Here is a 16,340-nt window from a genome sequence, read left to right on the forward strand (position 1 = left end):
AATGTAGTAGAACTATAAAAACGATAAAAACATGTTTTAAATTATATTAATGGCTTGTATATTAATCGTCAAGTTTGTTAATCAAAAGTTATATCAAAGGTTAAGGTCAAGGAAAACTTAAAAATTAAACAGCACAACCATCTTTTCAGAGTGTAAAAATAAAATAAAATTTACATGTGCACACTTATGTACGTGTACATTTAAAACATACATGTTATTTGTATTCCCAACATAACATGATTAAAAACTGGAGTATCAAAGAACAAAAACAAAACGAAACAAATTGTCTAAAATGAGATATCCATCGCTGCAGAAAAAAACAAAGATACGAAATTCTGAACCATTTTAAAACCGTTATTATCAATAAACCTGTGTAACTAATTATGAATGTTTGCTTTTAAATCCCTGGCCAAGGCAAAGCAAATGAACAATATATCAAACAAACAAAAAAAGGTAATTAAAATAAATGAAATATATAAATAAAATATATATATATATATAAATTAAAAGCAATCAAATGTATAATACGGAAATTCTCAAACACCGCCGGTTGTAAATCACGAACAACAATTTGTTTCTGGAGAGAACCACAAATTGTTTGCAAACCGCATATTGTGTTGCGACAAAAACAACTGTCAGTCCCATTCTAGAATTGTTGTATAAACATGTATTTTCACATTTTAATCAGTCTGATGTAGGCTTTATTGCATGCTTCGGGGAGTGTACTTTAATTCATCTATTCTATTGATATAAAACTCAAAAGAATGACATAATCATTACCAGTTTTAAGTACAAAATGAAAACAACTTCAAATACGCGAATGCTTTTATATCAATGCAACCTCAAATGTATTCTTATCTTTGATGATAGTTAACATTTGATTTGTAATTTGCCCTTCATTTGCGCCTTCTAGTACCATTTGTTTGCTCCTGTCCGTTTTGTGCCCTTTGTGTAGACGTTGCATCAAAACATTATGGGGCTACGTTTTTTTAACGATGCTTTCATCTTATTGATATTACATCATATATTCTTTTAGAAGTGATGAGTATCATGTCAGTAAGCTGCATAAATCTTCCTTAGTTCAGTTTTATGACCCCCCTTCAAAATCCCATTTTGTTTTTTTCCGCCATTCATATTCTGTTTACTTGGGGCCACACGACACTTTTTCAGTATTTTGTGATCATTTCGATTTTTTGTTTTGATAAAATAATTCTGAAATTTCGAAAATAAAATCAAATTTTTCAAACTACATTGTACATGTATTTGATAAACATACTATAAACGTAATTTTTGATTATTGATGTGTTCAATTGATATAATGTTTAGAATTTTTATATATGTTTGCATATTTTTTAAGTATTAATAAAAATATTTGCCTAACCAACTGCGTACATTTTGGTGTTAGACGAAATTGAGTTCACTTACAAAAAACGATAGGTTTGTTTAGAAACCCTAGAAATTTTTTTATGTCATCGTTATGCAAGCTATGTTCACATTTCTATATGACTGTATGGAAAACTTAGAACTAACACATGCAAGTGAACCCGTTTTACTTCGGCCGTGTATCTTTTTAAAATATACTTCTTGTTACAATTAGAATAATCATTCTGGAAAACGCGGAGTGAGCGAATGATGTGAAATTTTGCACACAAGTTATTGGTCTAAATCTGCGTCAAATGGATATCAATCTCGGAAAGTTTTACATAATACCATATTGTTAATTTTTACAAAGAAAAATGGTCGCGATGAATGTTAATCTTCTAAATGACTTCTTACACAAAAGGACAACACAAGAGAGGTTTTGATTTGATCTTGTTTATGTCATCTGTTTAGAAAGTTAATTTATAATTATTTCTTTAAGCGTAGGAACAAATTGCTTTATAGACCACAATTACACAACAAACTCAAATCAAGACAACTGTGTTATGTGTGTTATCATATTTTTGATATGTTAGATGTAGAATTTAATGGTTGTTTCGATGCTGTGTTCTTATTGCGTTGCTGTTTTATTATCGTCTATTGATTAATAATTTAAGTTCCAACATGATATGATTGAAGAAGAATTTGTGTTTTATTTGAATGAAACATACAAACACACACGCAATTTTTTTCGATATACACCGAAAGTATGCTAAAAAGTAGAGGTGATAGTGGCATGACCCATAAATCATCCAAGGAATAATATGGTCATTATCACCTCTTTAAACCAAAGCGACTCAGAGCACCGGAACAATTGCGAATACGTTACCGTTGTAATGAAATTATAACTAGTTTCAGGCTGTATAACACCTTCTCATAAATAAGAATGATTGATACGCATTTAAAGACAGTTGTATTGATCATTTCATATTGTACTGTAAGTTAGATTTATGGAAATTGCTTAAAGTAGTGCCCTATATATAAAACCGACCGACTACTTGTTATTCATTTTGTCAAAGACAGACACGTTATGGTATGCAATGTACATTAAAACACCAACAACAGACATAACTTGAATGGATATATCAATAATTTTTCCGGAATAATTGTGTATTATACTAAAATGATAACTTTACTTTAAATGATTTAGAAGGTAATGCTATATTTATTTTAGATAACTGCAATTGGGTGTTTCGTAGGGTGGCATAGAGGGGGCATCAGAAATATTTTATCTGTCGCGTGCGCACGCGATAGCTACTACCTGCTAACGCGATAGCTACATTGTGCGCACACGATATATACTACGTGCGCACGTGATAGCAACAACATTGGTCAACCATTACGTGCGCACGTCATAGCTATCGCGTGCGCACGTAATAGCTTGTACGTGCGCAAATAGAAGCTATCGCGTGTGTACGCGGTAGATAAATTATTTCTAATGTACCTTTTATGACACCGTAGTTTAGTGTCCTTGGAAAATTAAGGTCCATTTCTTATAGCGTGGACAGCAACTAACTTATATTTTAGAATAATTTAAAGCAATTGGAAACCCTTTGTTATCTTTGAAAAATTATATATTCAACTATACTTTATATAATTAAAAGTACATAAAATGACACATTGTGTTTTGATGTAGAAGCAGAAGTTCCTGGTGCATATTTAAAGGTTTGATTGATAATATGCAATGTTCTGAAATTTATACTTATGGAATTGTCCTATATCGGAGCAAGATATGGTATTACCTTTCTCTAATACAGTATCATCACCTGGCCAATCTTAACTTAGATTAATCTTGATGTGTACTTTCAACATGTTGCAATAAATATAAATATACGAAATTACATAATTTCGAGAAAATGAACACATTTGCACAAATTTGATCAACTGATACATACAAATTTGATCAAATAATAATAACCATTTTTCTTCTTCTTCTTCTTCTTCTTCTTCTTCTTCTTATTATTATTATTATTATTATTATTATAATTATTTACTTTTTGGTTTTACTTTACAGTTTACCTTATACTTTTCTACGGATGAGAAAACTTAAACATTAGATTTTCCGTAAAATACATTGAAGTTCATTACTAACTGTAACTATAAAACAATTATGTTATCGGTTTGACCTGCATTGTACACCACAGAAGCTATTGCCAGAGTCAACTAACCGTAGTGAGAACCATTAACAATAATCAACGTCCAGTATATTTGGAACTTTTTAATACAGATTAAGGTTACATTGATTAGATTGTACTGTTTTACAGTGTTAATAACACCTAATATGCCAAATGTTAAAAAAATATTGGAAATAAATGTAATCATTTGATGACATCCCTCCGCAAACAAATCTGTCCGAAAATTGCCTCCTATGAAACCTTCGTCAATTTCATTTCCCATAATATTCTATTGGTATTGACCTACAACTGTTTATAGGAATGTGCGGAATATGAATATAGGAATAATAATAATTAAAAAATCAACCAAGGTGTAAAAGAAGGAAGTTCTCTAGACCAGCCGGTTGTAAATCACGAACGACAATTTGTTTCTGGAGAGTAGCAAATTTGTTTTGCTGACCGCCTGATGTGTTGTAACAAAAGAACTGTCAGTCACGTTTAGGACATTTTTTTGTATGAAGGTGTTTTTTCCCCATTTTATTCAGTCTGATGTAGGCTTTATTGAATTCACCGAGGATTTATCTTTATTAATCTATTCTAGTGATATAAAACTCAAAATCTCTTATACACAACAGGAAAACAATTGCAAAAAACGCAAAATCTATAATGACAATTCGAACTCAAATGTCTCAATAAAACTAAAGGTTCTTACATTTTATAAAAGTATACATTTGTTTTGTGATTGCCAAATTTCTTTGTGCCAGCTGTTTGTCCATATCTGTTATGTGCACAATTCGGGTTCTTCACAAAAATGTTGATGACAAAGTTAATATTCTAATTGATTTGATATACAAAGCAAATCATAAGAGAGGTTCTGATTCTGATCGTGTAAAAGTCATCTGCTTAGAAAGTTAATTTGAAATTATTTCTTAAAGTGTAAGAACAAATTTCTTTGTAAACCACAATAACACAACAAACCCAATCAAGACAATTGTTATGTGTGTGTTATCCTATGTTTGAGCTGTTTGATGTAGAATTTAATGGGACGCGAGGCAGTGTTCTTGAAACGTTACTGTTTTATTGGATTTCATTAACAAGTTCCAACATAATAGATCTTTGGAATAATTTGTATTTTATTTTATTGATACACATTGTATGGTGACAACTAGAAGTGATGTTGCCATGACCAATAAATCATCCAAGGAATAATGTAGTCATTATCACCTATTTAAACTAAGGCACCTCAGAGCACCGGAATAATTGCGAATAAATTACCGTTGTAACGACATTATAACTCGTTTCCGACTGTATAGCACCGTCTCATAAGAATGATTGATACAGATTTAAAGAAGTTTGTATTGATCATATCACATTGTCCGGTAAATTAGATTATGGGTATGACTTAAAAGTATGCCTTATATAGGAAACAGATACAGAAAAGCTTTAAGAATTTTAAGTACAGTGACATTATGCCCATCCAAGGGTTTACAGTATGTAAACAAATGAAATTCAAATAAGTTTAACATTTTTCAATAATTCCTTTCCATTTTATAGTTTTACTAGTATTACTTGCATGTACGTTAAATTACTGACGTTGCTTGTGGAAAATTCTGTAAATAGGCATTGGAATTTATCTGCAACTTTTAATTCATGAAAAAGAGTTGGGCAATCTTTTTTTTATATTTTAGACGACTAATATTTTATCCTAAATTATGAGTAAACATTTTCTTATATCAACTGTTTGTCAGTCACCATTATAATAGCCAATCTTTTAAAATATATAGCTAACTCCGCTCAGTTTGACACTGAACTGAAAATATGAGTATAATTTTCCTTTAAAATTAATTTGTTTTGGGTTTTACCTCACACCAACGCAGTATAGGTCATATGATAATTTCAAGCTTTACTGGTAGTAAAGACCTCAGATGCCCTTCGGTGCATTATTTCAACGATGTTCCGTATATTAAGCTAGCTGGATATTCCCCACATGAAAAACATCCGAAGTCCCTGGCTCGAACCCACAGCGGTTGTAAGCAATCGGGCAGTCACAACCCTACATGCGTTTATACCAACAACGGGCATTTCCTGATTATAAGATACAGCTTTTATCTTTATTCAAGGATAACTGTTTATCATTAAGATGATAATTCTGTACTTATTTATTTACATAATTGCATTTTTGTGTTAAGTGTCATTGGAAAAAATAAGGGGCGTGGGTATCTCTAAGATGTTGCGTAGGAGGAAACTTACTGATATCACATGAATGATTTAACGTAATTGGTACCTAATATTGATAATAGTTAATGTTGAAAATTCCGATAAACAAAAATGTCCTATATCGATGCCGGATGTGGCAATAAATTTCTCTTGAAAACTGTCACTGGAACATTCTATACCTGGTTTATAATCTTAATGTGTACTTTCCCCATGTTGCAGTAAATATGAATTTGCAATGTAGTAAGTTTTATAATATAGAGAAAGTGTTTATACGAATTTGGTCAAATTTTAATAATTATCATCATCGTCATCTTTTATTAACATGTACCTTTTTAAAAGATAATAACAGTAATTTTTTCTATGGATGAGAAAACTTTACACATTTATTCTTTAGCATTCATAAAAATCAATCCTTTATATTAATCATAGCTAGAAAACAATACTGTTATTTCTATATGCAATGTAATCTCTTGCGCCAGTGGCACAGAATATTTTATTTTTATTTGAAGCCAATGACCAGCGTCCATATAAAGGAACCTTTTGAAGGAAGATTTAGATTGTGAGGTTTTATAGTGTTTTTAGCATCTTATATGTCAATCAATAAAAATTATTAGTAATACATGTAACAGTTATCATTTAATGATATCCCTCCGCAGACAAATATGTGAAAACTTTGCCCCGAACTTTGTTAATTACTACATTTCACGCAATATTCAATTTGTATGGTATTGCCTTATAACTGTTTATAGGGATGTTCGTCGTATAATCCATCAATGCTTCAATTTAAATGAGGTTATGTTTTTTTTTATTCTAACTTGTGAATTACAAAAGAATGATTTTTAATTTGATTGGTAACGAAAAAGTGAAACTAGGACGTTCGACCTTCATTGCCCTGTGTCTTTCTTTTAGTTTTATCATTTAAGCATACAATTCAATTTATACGCGTAGCATTTATTTATTCCGTACTACAGTTAACATGGTGAAACAACTTTTTTCCTATTAAAATGACGATATCATTAATTTGCTCTTTTGTCCAGGCCTACGGTTTTTAATCTAGAATCGCTTTGGGTTTTAATCATTTAATTCTCATCTTTTATTACAGGTATAAAGCACATAGCCAGAAAGAATTGTAATTTGTGCGGTGATCCGGAGAGAGATTTTTGTGACAATCAATTATATCTGTTGGGTGTAACTATTGATATCTGGTGCAAGCTTGATCTGGCTATTCTATGATGATAATCGTGGTAAAATGTAACTATTTTATTCAATAGGTATGGTATGACTTTACCGCATGCAAGATGAAATCATTTTTCCTACACGAAATTCATGAGTTTAATCAGCAAATTTCTTGATTAAAAAGTTTCGCCTATAAAGCAAACACGAGCGTAATAAGGCAATAGTTTTTTTATGTAATGTCTGTTCTAATATCTAAGCCATTGGATTTTTTCAGCAAGATCGTAATGTGTAAACTGTATACTAGCATACAGTTTTTAAAATATATGCAATGCATCAGGTCGAGTATAATAATTTATGCCTGATGTGACCTCTTACATGTATCTCTAATATAAATAGAAAAGCGCTTATTATTTGTCCAAGAACAGAAGTTCAGACTTAGTTCTTTCAACACGTTTTAAATAAGTTTTGATCATTGGCATAACGTCCGAGGTTAGCCAAAATCATATTTCCTCTTCCGGCCACATATGACTTAAACTGTGTCGGTACGCTGTAAAACCAAATACAAACAAAATCAGGCAATCAGTCCTAGCAACCGAACTCGGTTGGTTATGAGTAATGTTAACGACTGTGCATCGAGATTAAAGCGATTAGGCGTAATGCAAAGAAATTTCATCTTTCATAGAAAAAAAAAAACAAAATGAAATAAATCATGTTTATGCGCTTTAACTTTGTAAGCTCATTGAAGCTTTGCGATGAAATCGATGAAATAATACATGTATCCTTTTTTTAACTTAAGATTTGTATTGCTGGATTTTGATAAACTACCATTGGTATTGTTCTTGAGTAGCTGTATTTTGTATACAACCGATTACTGCAAAAGAGTAAATTGAAATGCAGAAAGTGATGATTTTAGATATGAATTGATATCTTTTAATTTTGACAGTGCACAGCTACAAAGTGATTAATACTTTATACGCAAAAAATGCACGATGTCGACTTTAGTGAAGCATTAGATATACGTTATCAATGCAATGATATTTAAGGGGCGTCCGTGGCCGAGTGGTTAAGGTCGTTGACTTCAAACCACTTGCCCCTCACCGCTGTGGGTTCGAATCCCGACAGGGACTTGGAGTCTTTCATGTGAGGAAGCTATCCAGCTAGCTTACGGAACGTCGGTGGTTCTACTCAGGTGCCCGTTCGTGCCTGAAATAATGTATGGTCTTCATCCACCAGTAAAGCTGGAACGTCGCGATATGACCTATGCTGTGTCGATGTGACGTAAAACCCAAAACAAACAAAAGCAATGATATTTATAGAGAATAATCAATTCGGATGGTGCAATTATGCCCGTATAAGCTAGACAATATAGATATTACGATTAATCCAAATATCCGATAACTTATTAGCAGTAGAAATAAGACAATATAATGAAAAGGTAAACATAGTTTTAATAAGTATAGCTACAATATAGCTAGATAATGCAGAAGCTATGGTAGATAAAGAAAGCGAATTTGATAGACCGGTATTGCTTTTATTTCCACTGCAGTCACTTTACGGTGGCACTGTATGAAATGCAAGACAGCATATCATCCGATGCCTCACGATATCAATTTTTGTTAACATTTTTTTTCAATAATTCAATGAACTGGCATAGGATGGTGCACTACAAGCAAACACGCTATAATGTCATTAGCTGGAATGATTGATGCAATCAAAAATATAAATGGATATTATATACGGTGCTTTGTGATCGCTGTAATACGGAATAATTTGTATTAAAGGCAAACTTGGGAATAGTTTCTTGTTGAATGGGTTAACTGGCGATTTGATTGATAGTGAAATCTATTAGTATATAAAGGTGAAATATATGTTCTCATTTGAAATGGATATCATTTTGCTTTTGAGGCAAAGCTGTATTGCTTGATTGAATGGTAGCATGGAACTTAGATATTGGGAAAATATTACAGCTTAGGAGGCATTATAGATGGAATTTGATAATGTTCGCTTAGACATGTTAACATCTGTGTAAATCAAATTTGCATACACATTTCGGTAAGTGTCTTTTTTCTAATAAAATGTAAGATAGAAATATTTATAAAGGGTTAGACATATATTCTTTTTAAAAATGTTGGGTACTTTTTTGTTGTTAAAAACGATTTATGAGTGAAAATATGATTAATGAATTAATGTTTTAATGAGATATTTGTAGATAAAATATAAATTGATATTTAAAAACATTGTACACACTCTTTACCTAATTCATATTTTCAGTTACTATTTTTTATTTCACACATTTATAAAGGATTTATTCCTTAATTGTGCACGTACATGGAAAATACATTTTTTTATTACGTGACATCCACAAACATGTATTACTTGTAAATGAGGAGATTGTTTTGATGTATATGCAGGAAAATAATTATCTTCAGCAAAAATACGAAGTTACAGCAGAATATGTTCGCATTGGGATTACTCTTATAGGCTGCATCAAAATGAAATTATATTAATCTGATTATCTAGTTAAATCTAATTTAAACGCTCCTACACTATACCCTGTTGTGTAATTCTGATGCAATATTTTGTCGGAATTTGGTAAAGTATACTATTTTGTATCAGTGTCATATCAGTTAAAATCTGTTTCTACATCCCTATAATCCTTAACATTCTTAATTTTAATTCTTATAACGGATATGCCTAGTTTTGGTCTTTGTACAGTCTATTCGAAGTTCACCATAAAATCATATAAAACATGAGCAACCAACAAGATACGGCCTGGTTAAGATGCACAGATGTACATGCTTGCCTGGTTCTATACTGGTATCAAAGGACAGTCTCTTTCGGTTCCGGCAGGTTAAGAGACTTTGAAATTCGGATTTATATATTTATCGAGCAACCGGAGTTGGATATTACATGTTTTTGTTTTCGGTTTTACAACTTTTATTATAAATCAATGCCCTTTTTAACTAATTGATATAAAATATTGATATAGCATACATGTAATATAATCAAGGGAAAGTAACACATGTGATGTTATGTTTGCATTGATAAAATATTACAGAACAGACAATTCATGTTATTATTTATCATTTACAACTTTCCTTCATTAATACTTAAGAACAAATATTCCATGTATATACTTAGTAATATGCTATAAATATTAGTTATAAGACAGCATGCACTGTAAATTAATTGAATTTCTCACACATATTGCAAAAAGGAAAATTGAAAATAAGTATTTGTGTTAAATTAAGTTTTAATTCTGATTTTTAATTGATTATCTTAATTGAAAAAAATCCTTAAGATTAAAAATAGAAAGTCGATTTTGTTCTCACTGATATCGTGTAAAATGAGTCAGGTTTTACCTCTGTTGCTTATCAAGTTCAATTTTTCTACTTCTCCCCCGTACTTTCGAATCGTTACTCTTTTTCAAGATAGTTTACGCATGCTACAATGTTGAATATTTGTTTCTTTATTTCTGTTTTAGTATAGTTGCATTGTTATATGAGGACAATTGACATACTTCATGATAATAGACTTTTATGTGTACGGAAGTAATTCATCTTTCAAAAGATATCTAGATATAAAGTATTCTAATAAATTCGCATCGGATGCATGTCATTGAATTATTAACGTATTTATTCAATAGTAATCGCAGCAGTACTTCAAATATCGACATCCTGTTACATTGTAACGTTTCGAGGATATTGGCATTTGAAAAGGCAAAGAGATAAATTGTGAAGTTAATGATTAACCACAGAACTTGTTTAAGTCATTTCTATGAAGGTTAATTAAATAATACTAGTATCGAAACCAATACAGATAATTTGTTCTGTTTGTGAACATATATTAATATATCTTTAAAATTATTTTCAGGTTAGCAATGTCAGCGGAAACAGACACGGACAATGTTTGCAAAGGGATTGATGGAGCAGTTGAAAGTCTAATTGAGAGTTCAACATTGTGTGCTGCAATAGCTGAACCGGAACAGTTTGCGGATGAATACTGTGAGGAAAAACATGTTGAGAAAAGACGTCCTCGAATAAAACACCGTGCTAATTGTAAGGAGAAGACTATCAACTGCATCAAAATAACATTAGTTTATATGTTGTCATACGTTGGACTCACCTGCATTGTGATCGGATATTCTATATTAGGAGGATTTTTATTCCGTGCTCTTGAGGAGGCTAACGAAGCGAAAGTTGAACAAAAGGCGTTAGATTTAAGGGAAGACCTATCTGAAGCAATCAATAAAGATGTTTTTACCTCCTTTACAGAGTATTCTGAAAGTTTTCAATCGAAATTATCAGAAGATATTCAATACGAAATAAATACAAATATAGAAAATTTCAAGAAACAGTTTACCACCCAGTTACATAATTCTCAGCAGCAGACGATAAACACAACAGATTTTCGAAACCAAAATAATCAGACAATTAACGCTCTAAATTATATCTCAGGTATGCTCGATTTCATCGAAGAAATCTTCAATATTGAAAGCAAAAAGTTTATCGCCAATACGAGTAAATCTCTTCATGCTAAGATGCAAAAAACTGTGTCCAATTCTCCGTATATATTTTCTCTAAATGAAAGTAAAGTTCATGTTTTTCAGACCGATACATATGAACTTGTTAATATTGAAGGATGGAATGGTGTTGACCCCAACTCAAAAGAGGGTGCTAAATGGACTTATTCCGGTAGTCTTCTATATGCTGTAACGGTGATTACAACTATTGGTAAGCGATTTATTTTTTATCGCATATAAAAATGAAGTAATTAAAATATATTTCTACCACGGCCCGAGAACATACTATTTTGTTACGATTATTTATTGCTAAACGGGTACGTACAGGTCAATGTAGTTTTGGCCGTGTGGTAAACATATCATTAATGGCCGGAGTTAAAATTGGGAAACATGTTTAGCAAAATATGAAAGATGGCAGTATAAGTATTGACAGCGTTCATTTCAATAAAGACGGTATTAAAGGGTATCAAAGGTTCTGTGACCTTATTGCTTCATATGCCGTCTTTTGGCTACTTGTTTAGCTGTTCTTCCGTTGTTATTATTATTTTTAGTTTTGTTTTATTGTTATTTTTTGTTTTCTTGTTTTTTTGTCTGTTTTGTTTTTATTTTATATTTTTTACTAGAAGCTAACGTCTCTTTTAATAAGGAACAATAAATTTATCTCACAAAATTTTTTCCAGCTTAACAGAAAGCAATGTAAAAAATGTAAAAAAACTTGCAATAAGTTGTAGTAAATACAGTTGAGATAAATTGTACCAGAAGACAATACAAGGAATTTAGACATCATAAAAATGTTGGCCGATTCTGTGTTGTTTCTTTTGTATGATTTTCTTTCTGTATAGGAGTATTCGTTGCCATCCTAATATAACACAAACTTAAAGAGACATTGTGCCTATCCAATTATATATTGCCTGAACAGGTGAAAGTCAAAATAAGCTTTCATTTTGCCACAATTCATTCCCATTTAATAATTTACTGGTAAATAACTCACAGTGTTTAAGAAAATTTCTGTAAAAATCCATTGGAATTCATCTGTAACGTTCAGTTTTTAAAAAGAGTGGGAAAGTCTTTCATATTTAAACCAGATATATATTTTATCATAGAAAGTTTACAATATCAACTAGTGGTCAATCGGCATTTTAACAGTCAATCCTTTGATTTTTATAGTCAAATAAAATAGAGAAAAACAGAATCCCTAAAGAAAGTCCAACACAATAAAATTAAAAATGTTGCAGGCTCGGTTTGATTGAGCCTGTTCATGGACGGTACTGGAAAGTGCAAGGTGCCGTCCAATTCAGCTAAATCTGACAATGAAAAAATGAGCAAAGTGTTAATTTAAGTGTTTAAGATATATTTGAATTTAATAAAGTGTTTCCAATGTAGGTTTATTTTGTTCACAATGTAAAGATAAGAAATAAAAATATATGCTTAATGTCTCAATGCGATTCTTATTGACGTCTATGCTTTGCCGTTGACTTCGATTAAGTAATGTTGAAGGAAATATTGGATGGGGTGATTTTATTGGCAGTGTCAGAATTTTCTCACTGATCGTATTTTTTTATTTAACAACTGCTTCTGTTACAATCTAAAGTAATAATCGAAATTTGATATAATATTTGGTTTCATACATATACAGTACAGCAAAGATGTATTATTTTCAAAGATAAATGACAATTTGCAGGAAAAATATTTAAAAATATTGTTCCAACTTAATAATTATTCAGATTTATTTATATCATTATACATTCAAAAACAAAAAAATGAGTTTTAATCAGTTTTATCAGAGTTACCTTATAAACTGTGAGTAGTACGTAAATCATCACTTGAGAAACATTTAAATATAAATCAAATGCTTTTGTTATATAAAACATGTTTGGTAAAACTTATATGATTTGTTAGCAGTTATTGCTGTTGAAATGTCCTGTATGAAAAAGAAACTTCAAGTGCCATGCAATGTTTATAAATAATGAAGACAATCGTAATGAAAGTTTTCCCCGAGGGATAAATTTGCATTATTTACACTTAGCTGATCCTACTACAATTGTCATGACATGTAGCAGTGACATAGAATACTAAAATGGATAGCATATAAATGCAATTTGCATTTAAATTTCGTCATAAATATTAAACTTTATGGCGCAAGTCCTTCGAAATATATAATTCTGTTTTAAACAAATGGCTTTTGAAACGAATTTCTTTTGTGTTTGAGTTAATTTTTCTTTGCATTTTTTGGGGTTTTTTTTATTTTATTCTATATTGTTTATTTTTTTTTTTGGAGAGGTGGGGGCCAAGAAAAATTTGTTATAATTAAATAATTTATAATAATATTTATATTTCAAATGATCTCCCCCTATTAATGAATTTATTAATATCCCTATTTGTTTAAACAAAACCATATTTACAATTTATAAATAATTTATATATACCTGCCATTATTTAACCAAGTTTGAATAATTTTGAATAAGAACCTGAAGAAAGACATGTTCATTCCGAAGTACCCGATGCGGAGTGAAGGATAAGTACAACTAAAGATGAGTTCTAGTTGTTGAACAGCCCGTGACATGAAATCATGTAACATAAACTATTGAAAACATTTACTTTACAGAATGGATTTAGGTATATATAAAACTGTTTTGAAGGCACATCCTCTAAATAATTTTCAATTATTTTCCAGGATATGGAAACATTACACCAAAAACGACATCTGGAAGAGCTATTACCATTCTATATGCATTAATCGGAATACCGTTGACCGTACTATGTATAACCAACATTGGAAGAGGAATGGCGTCATTTTGTCGCGCTGTTTATGGTGGGACCTTCTGTGTAGATTGTCGACAACAGTTCTTTAATTCAATAAAGACACGTCGATTTAGCATGTACACAGCAGACGAAATCGAATTGCAAAAAGTAGGTCAAGGTCAAGACTGTGATTCTAATACAGAAGTGGTTGTGCATAACAAACACGCAGAAATTCCAATATACATAAGCTTGATCTTAGTGACCTTGTATATCCTCTTTGGCGCCATAATGTTTCAATTCTGGGAAGATAAATGGACACATTTTGAGAGTGCATATTTTTGTTTTATAACGTTGAGCACTATAGGATTTGGTGATTTTGTACCAGGGTTTACAGATAAAGATTGGGACAATCAAGTAAAACAAATTGCATGTTCTTTGTATTTGTTAATAGGTCTTTCTACTTTAGCAATGTGCTTTGACCTTATGCAACAAAGAGGAAAAGAAATTGCAAATAGTTCTGCAAAATTCATTGGTCTTGTAAAACGATCTGATAAAGTGGATTATTCTAATGTTTAAATATATGTGTTTATTTAAACGTTATATAAAATGTTTATTGTTTATAATTATAATTGACTTATGATCTATATTAAGGTGGCTTCAATTTATTCTTAACAATTTCTATTAAATTTTATTACTTCTTATAAGATTTCTTTTTTCCTTTATAGATACTAATACAAATCATGAAACGTGCCCCTCTACACCAGGAAGTGTCCACTATGCTTATATTGTGAAAATCATTATTTATCCATTATCCTTTTCAATCCAAATAACACTTAAACTTCCGTTTTTAAATGTTTTCATTTGAAATTGTCAGTTTCGAAAATATTTCGAGTGCTAGAATTATGAATTACACAAATTTCGAATTAACCGGCATATCCGACTAATCTTAGATTATAAAACAAAACTTCTGATAAAGTTTCATATAGGGGTGTACCATAAAGGTAGCCGCCACAATAAGACATTTTGTTATCGCATTTTTTGTTGTATATTTTTCTGTTCCTTTTGTCACATTGACTATCAAATTATTGAGGACTGAATACCGCTTAAGCCAATGTCAAGGGCATAAGAGTGTTGCATTCACCATAATTTCTTATGAACTGGCTTAAGCAAGTGACATTTTGTATTTTAGTTTACATTACTTTCACTGGATCATTCTTTTAAAAGACGTTTAAATAAAAAGAATTCCTTCTTTCAATCATATACGAGTATATGTGATAATTGATCACAAAGATCATCTGTGGTAATCTAAAATATATTGCGATATGATTTAATTGGCGGTGGAATAAAATGTGAATAGAATCAATAATCCCATTAATTATAAAACGATAACAGATTGGTTTACAATCTGTGGCTGAAAGTAATGCGCATTAGCAGTGATGTTATCGACATGTACAAACATTAGTAGAATGATATAAGTTGATTCCAAAAGAGATAATGATTATGGATGGCGTAAAATTTGATAGCTATAATTGCAAATTTGACTATGTTAATATAAATCTAGAAATACAATATTTTACAAAATACGTCCATTTGTTTAAATACGGCATATGCATTTGAAATGTATATAAAACAAAGAAAAAAAACTTAGCAAAGTCTAAAGGTAATAAAAATAATCCGTCATAATCGCAGAGCAATACGGTTGTTTTGCATATATTTTTATAAAATAAATCGCAACATGCGTCGCTGTATGGTTTCTTTGTATATATAACAATAAATATTGTATGCTATTCGTTGCGTGTGAAGAAATTATCTTTTATCGGCAATCTTATTCGTCTGTCGGTTTAATTTGCGATACAAAAGACACAATAGCGTTGTACATCTGATACATGCTTTCATGCTTGAGAAATACAGACGTTTTATACATCAGCCAGATATATATGTTTGCATACAATATTTATAAAAATAAGCACGCGAGTAAATGTTTGCATACAAGATGAATAAATTAAGCACTGGAATAATGATGACCAAGTCATTGGGCAACCTATAGTAATATTAATAAATAAAAGTTTTTGTCGTTTGTTGGTGAAAATAAATAAAAAGAAGTAAATTTACGTCCAGAGAGAGCAGAAAGTTTTGCTGTAAAATTTTAC

The 16,340-nt window shown here is 30.8% G+C and overlaps 1 protein-coding gene across 1 annotated transcript; it reads left to right on the forward strand.

Annotated features, from left to right (window-relative positions):
• Positions 1-8,307: 8,307 nt before the first annotated feature.
• Positions 8,308-14,888, forward strand: LOC132720878 (uncharacterized). Its single transcript, XM_060705106.1, has 3 exons — positions 8,308-8,978; positions 10,800-11,659; positions 14,123-14,888. The coding sequence occupies exons 2-3, from the start codon at positions 10,807-10,809 to the stop codon at positions 14,764-14,766; spliced, it is 1,497 nt and encodes a 498-aa protein (XP_060561089.1). The 5' UTR covers positions 8,308-8,978; positions 10,800-10,806; the 3' UTR covers positions 14,767-14,888.
• Positions 14,889-16,340: the final 1,452 nt, after the last annotated feature.

Source organism: Ruditapes philippinarum, unplaced genomic scaffold (assembly GCF_026571515.1).
Source record: "Ruditapes philippinarum isolate M1 unplaced genomic scaffold, ASM2657151v2 ctg1674_1_1_1_1, whole genome shotgun sequence".
Classification (NCBI taxonomy): domain Eukaryota; kingdom Metazoa; phylum Mollusca; class Bivalvia; order Venerida; family Veneridae; genus Ruditapes; species Ruditapes philippinarum.

Bases quoted from the DNA above. Each gene is read 5' to 3' on its own strand.
- LOC132720878 (XM_060705106.1), top strand. From the start codon at position 10,807: ATGTCAGCGGAAACAGACACGGACAATGTTTGCAAAGGGATTGATGGA. The intron at 11,660-14,122 runs GTAAGCGATTTA...ATTATTTTCCAG, and splicing joins AACGGTGATTACAACTATTG to GATATGGAAACATTACACCA.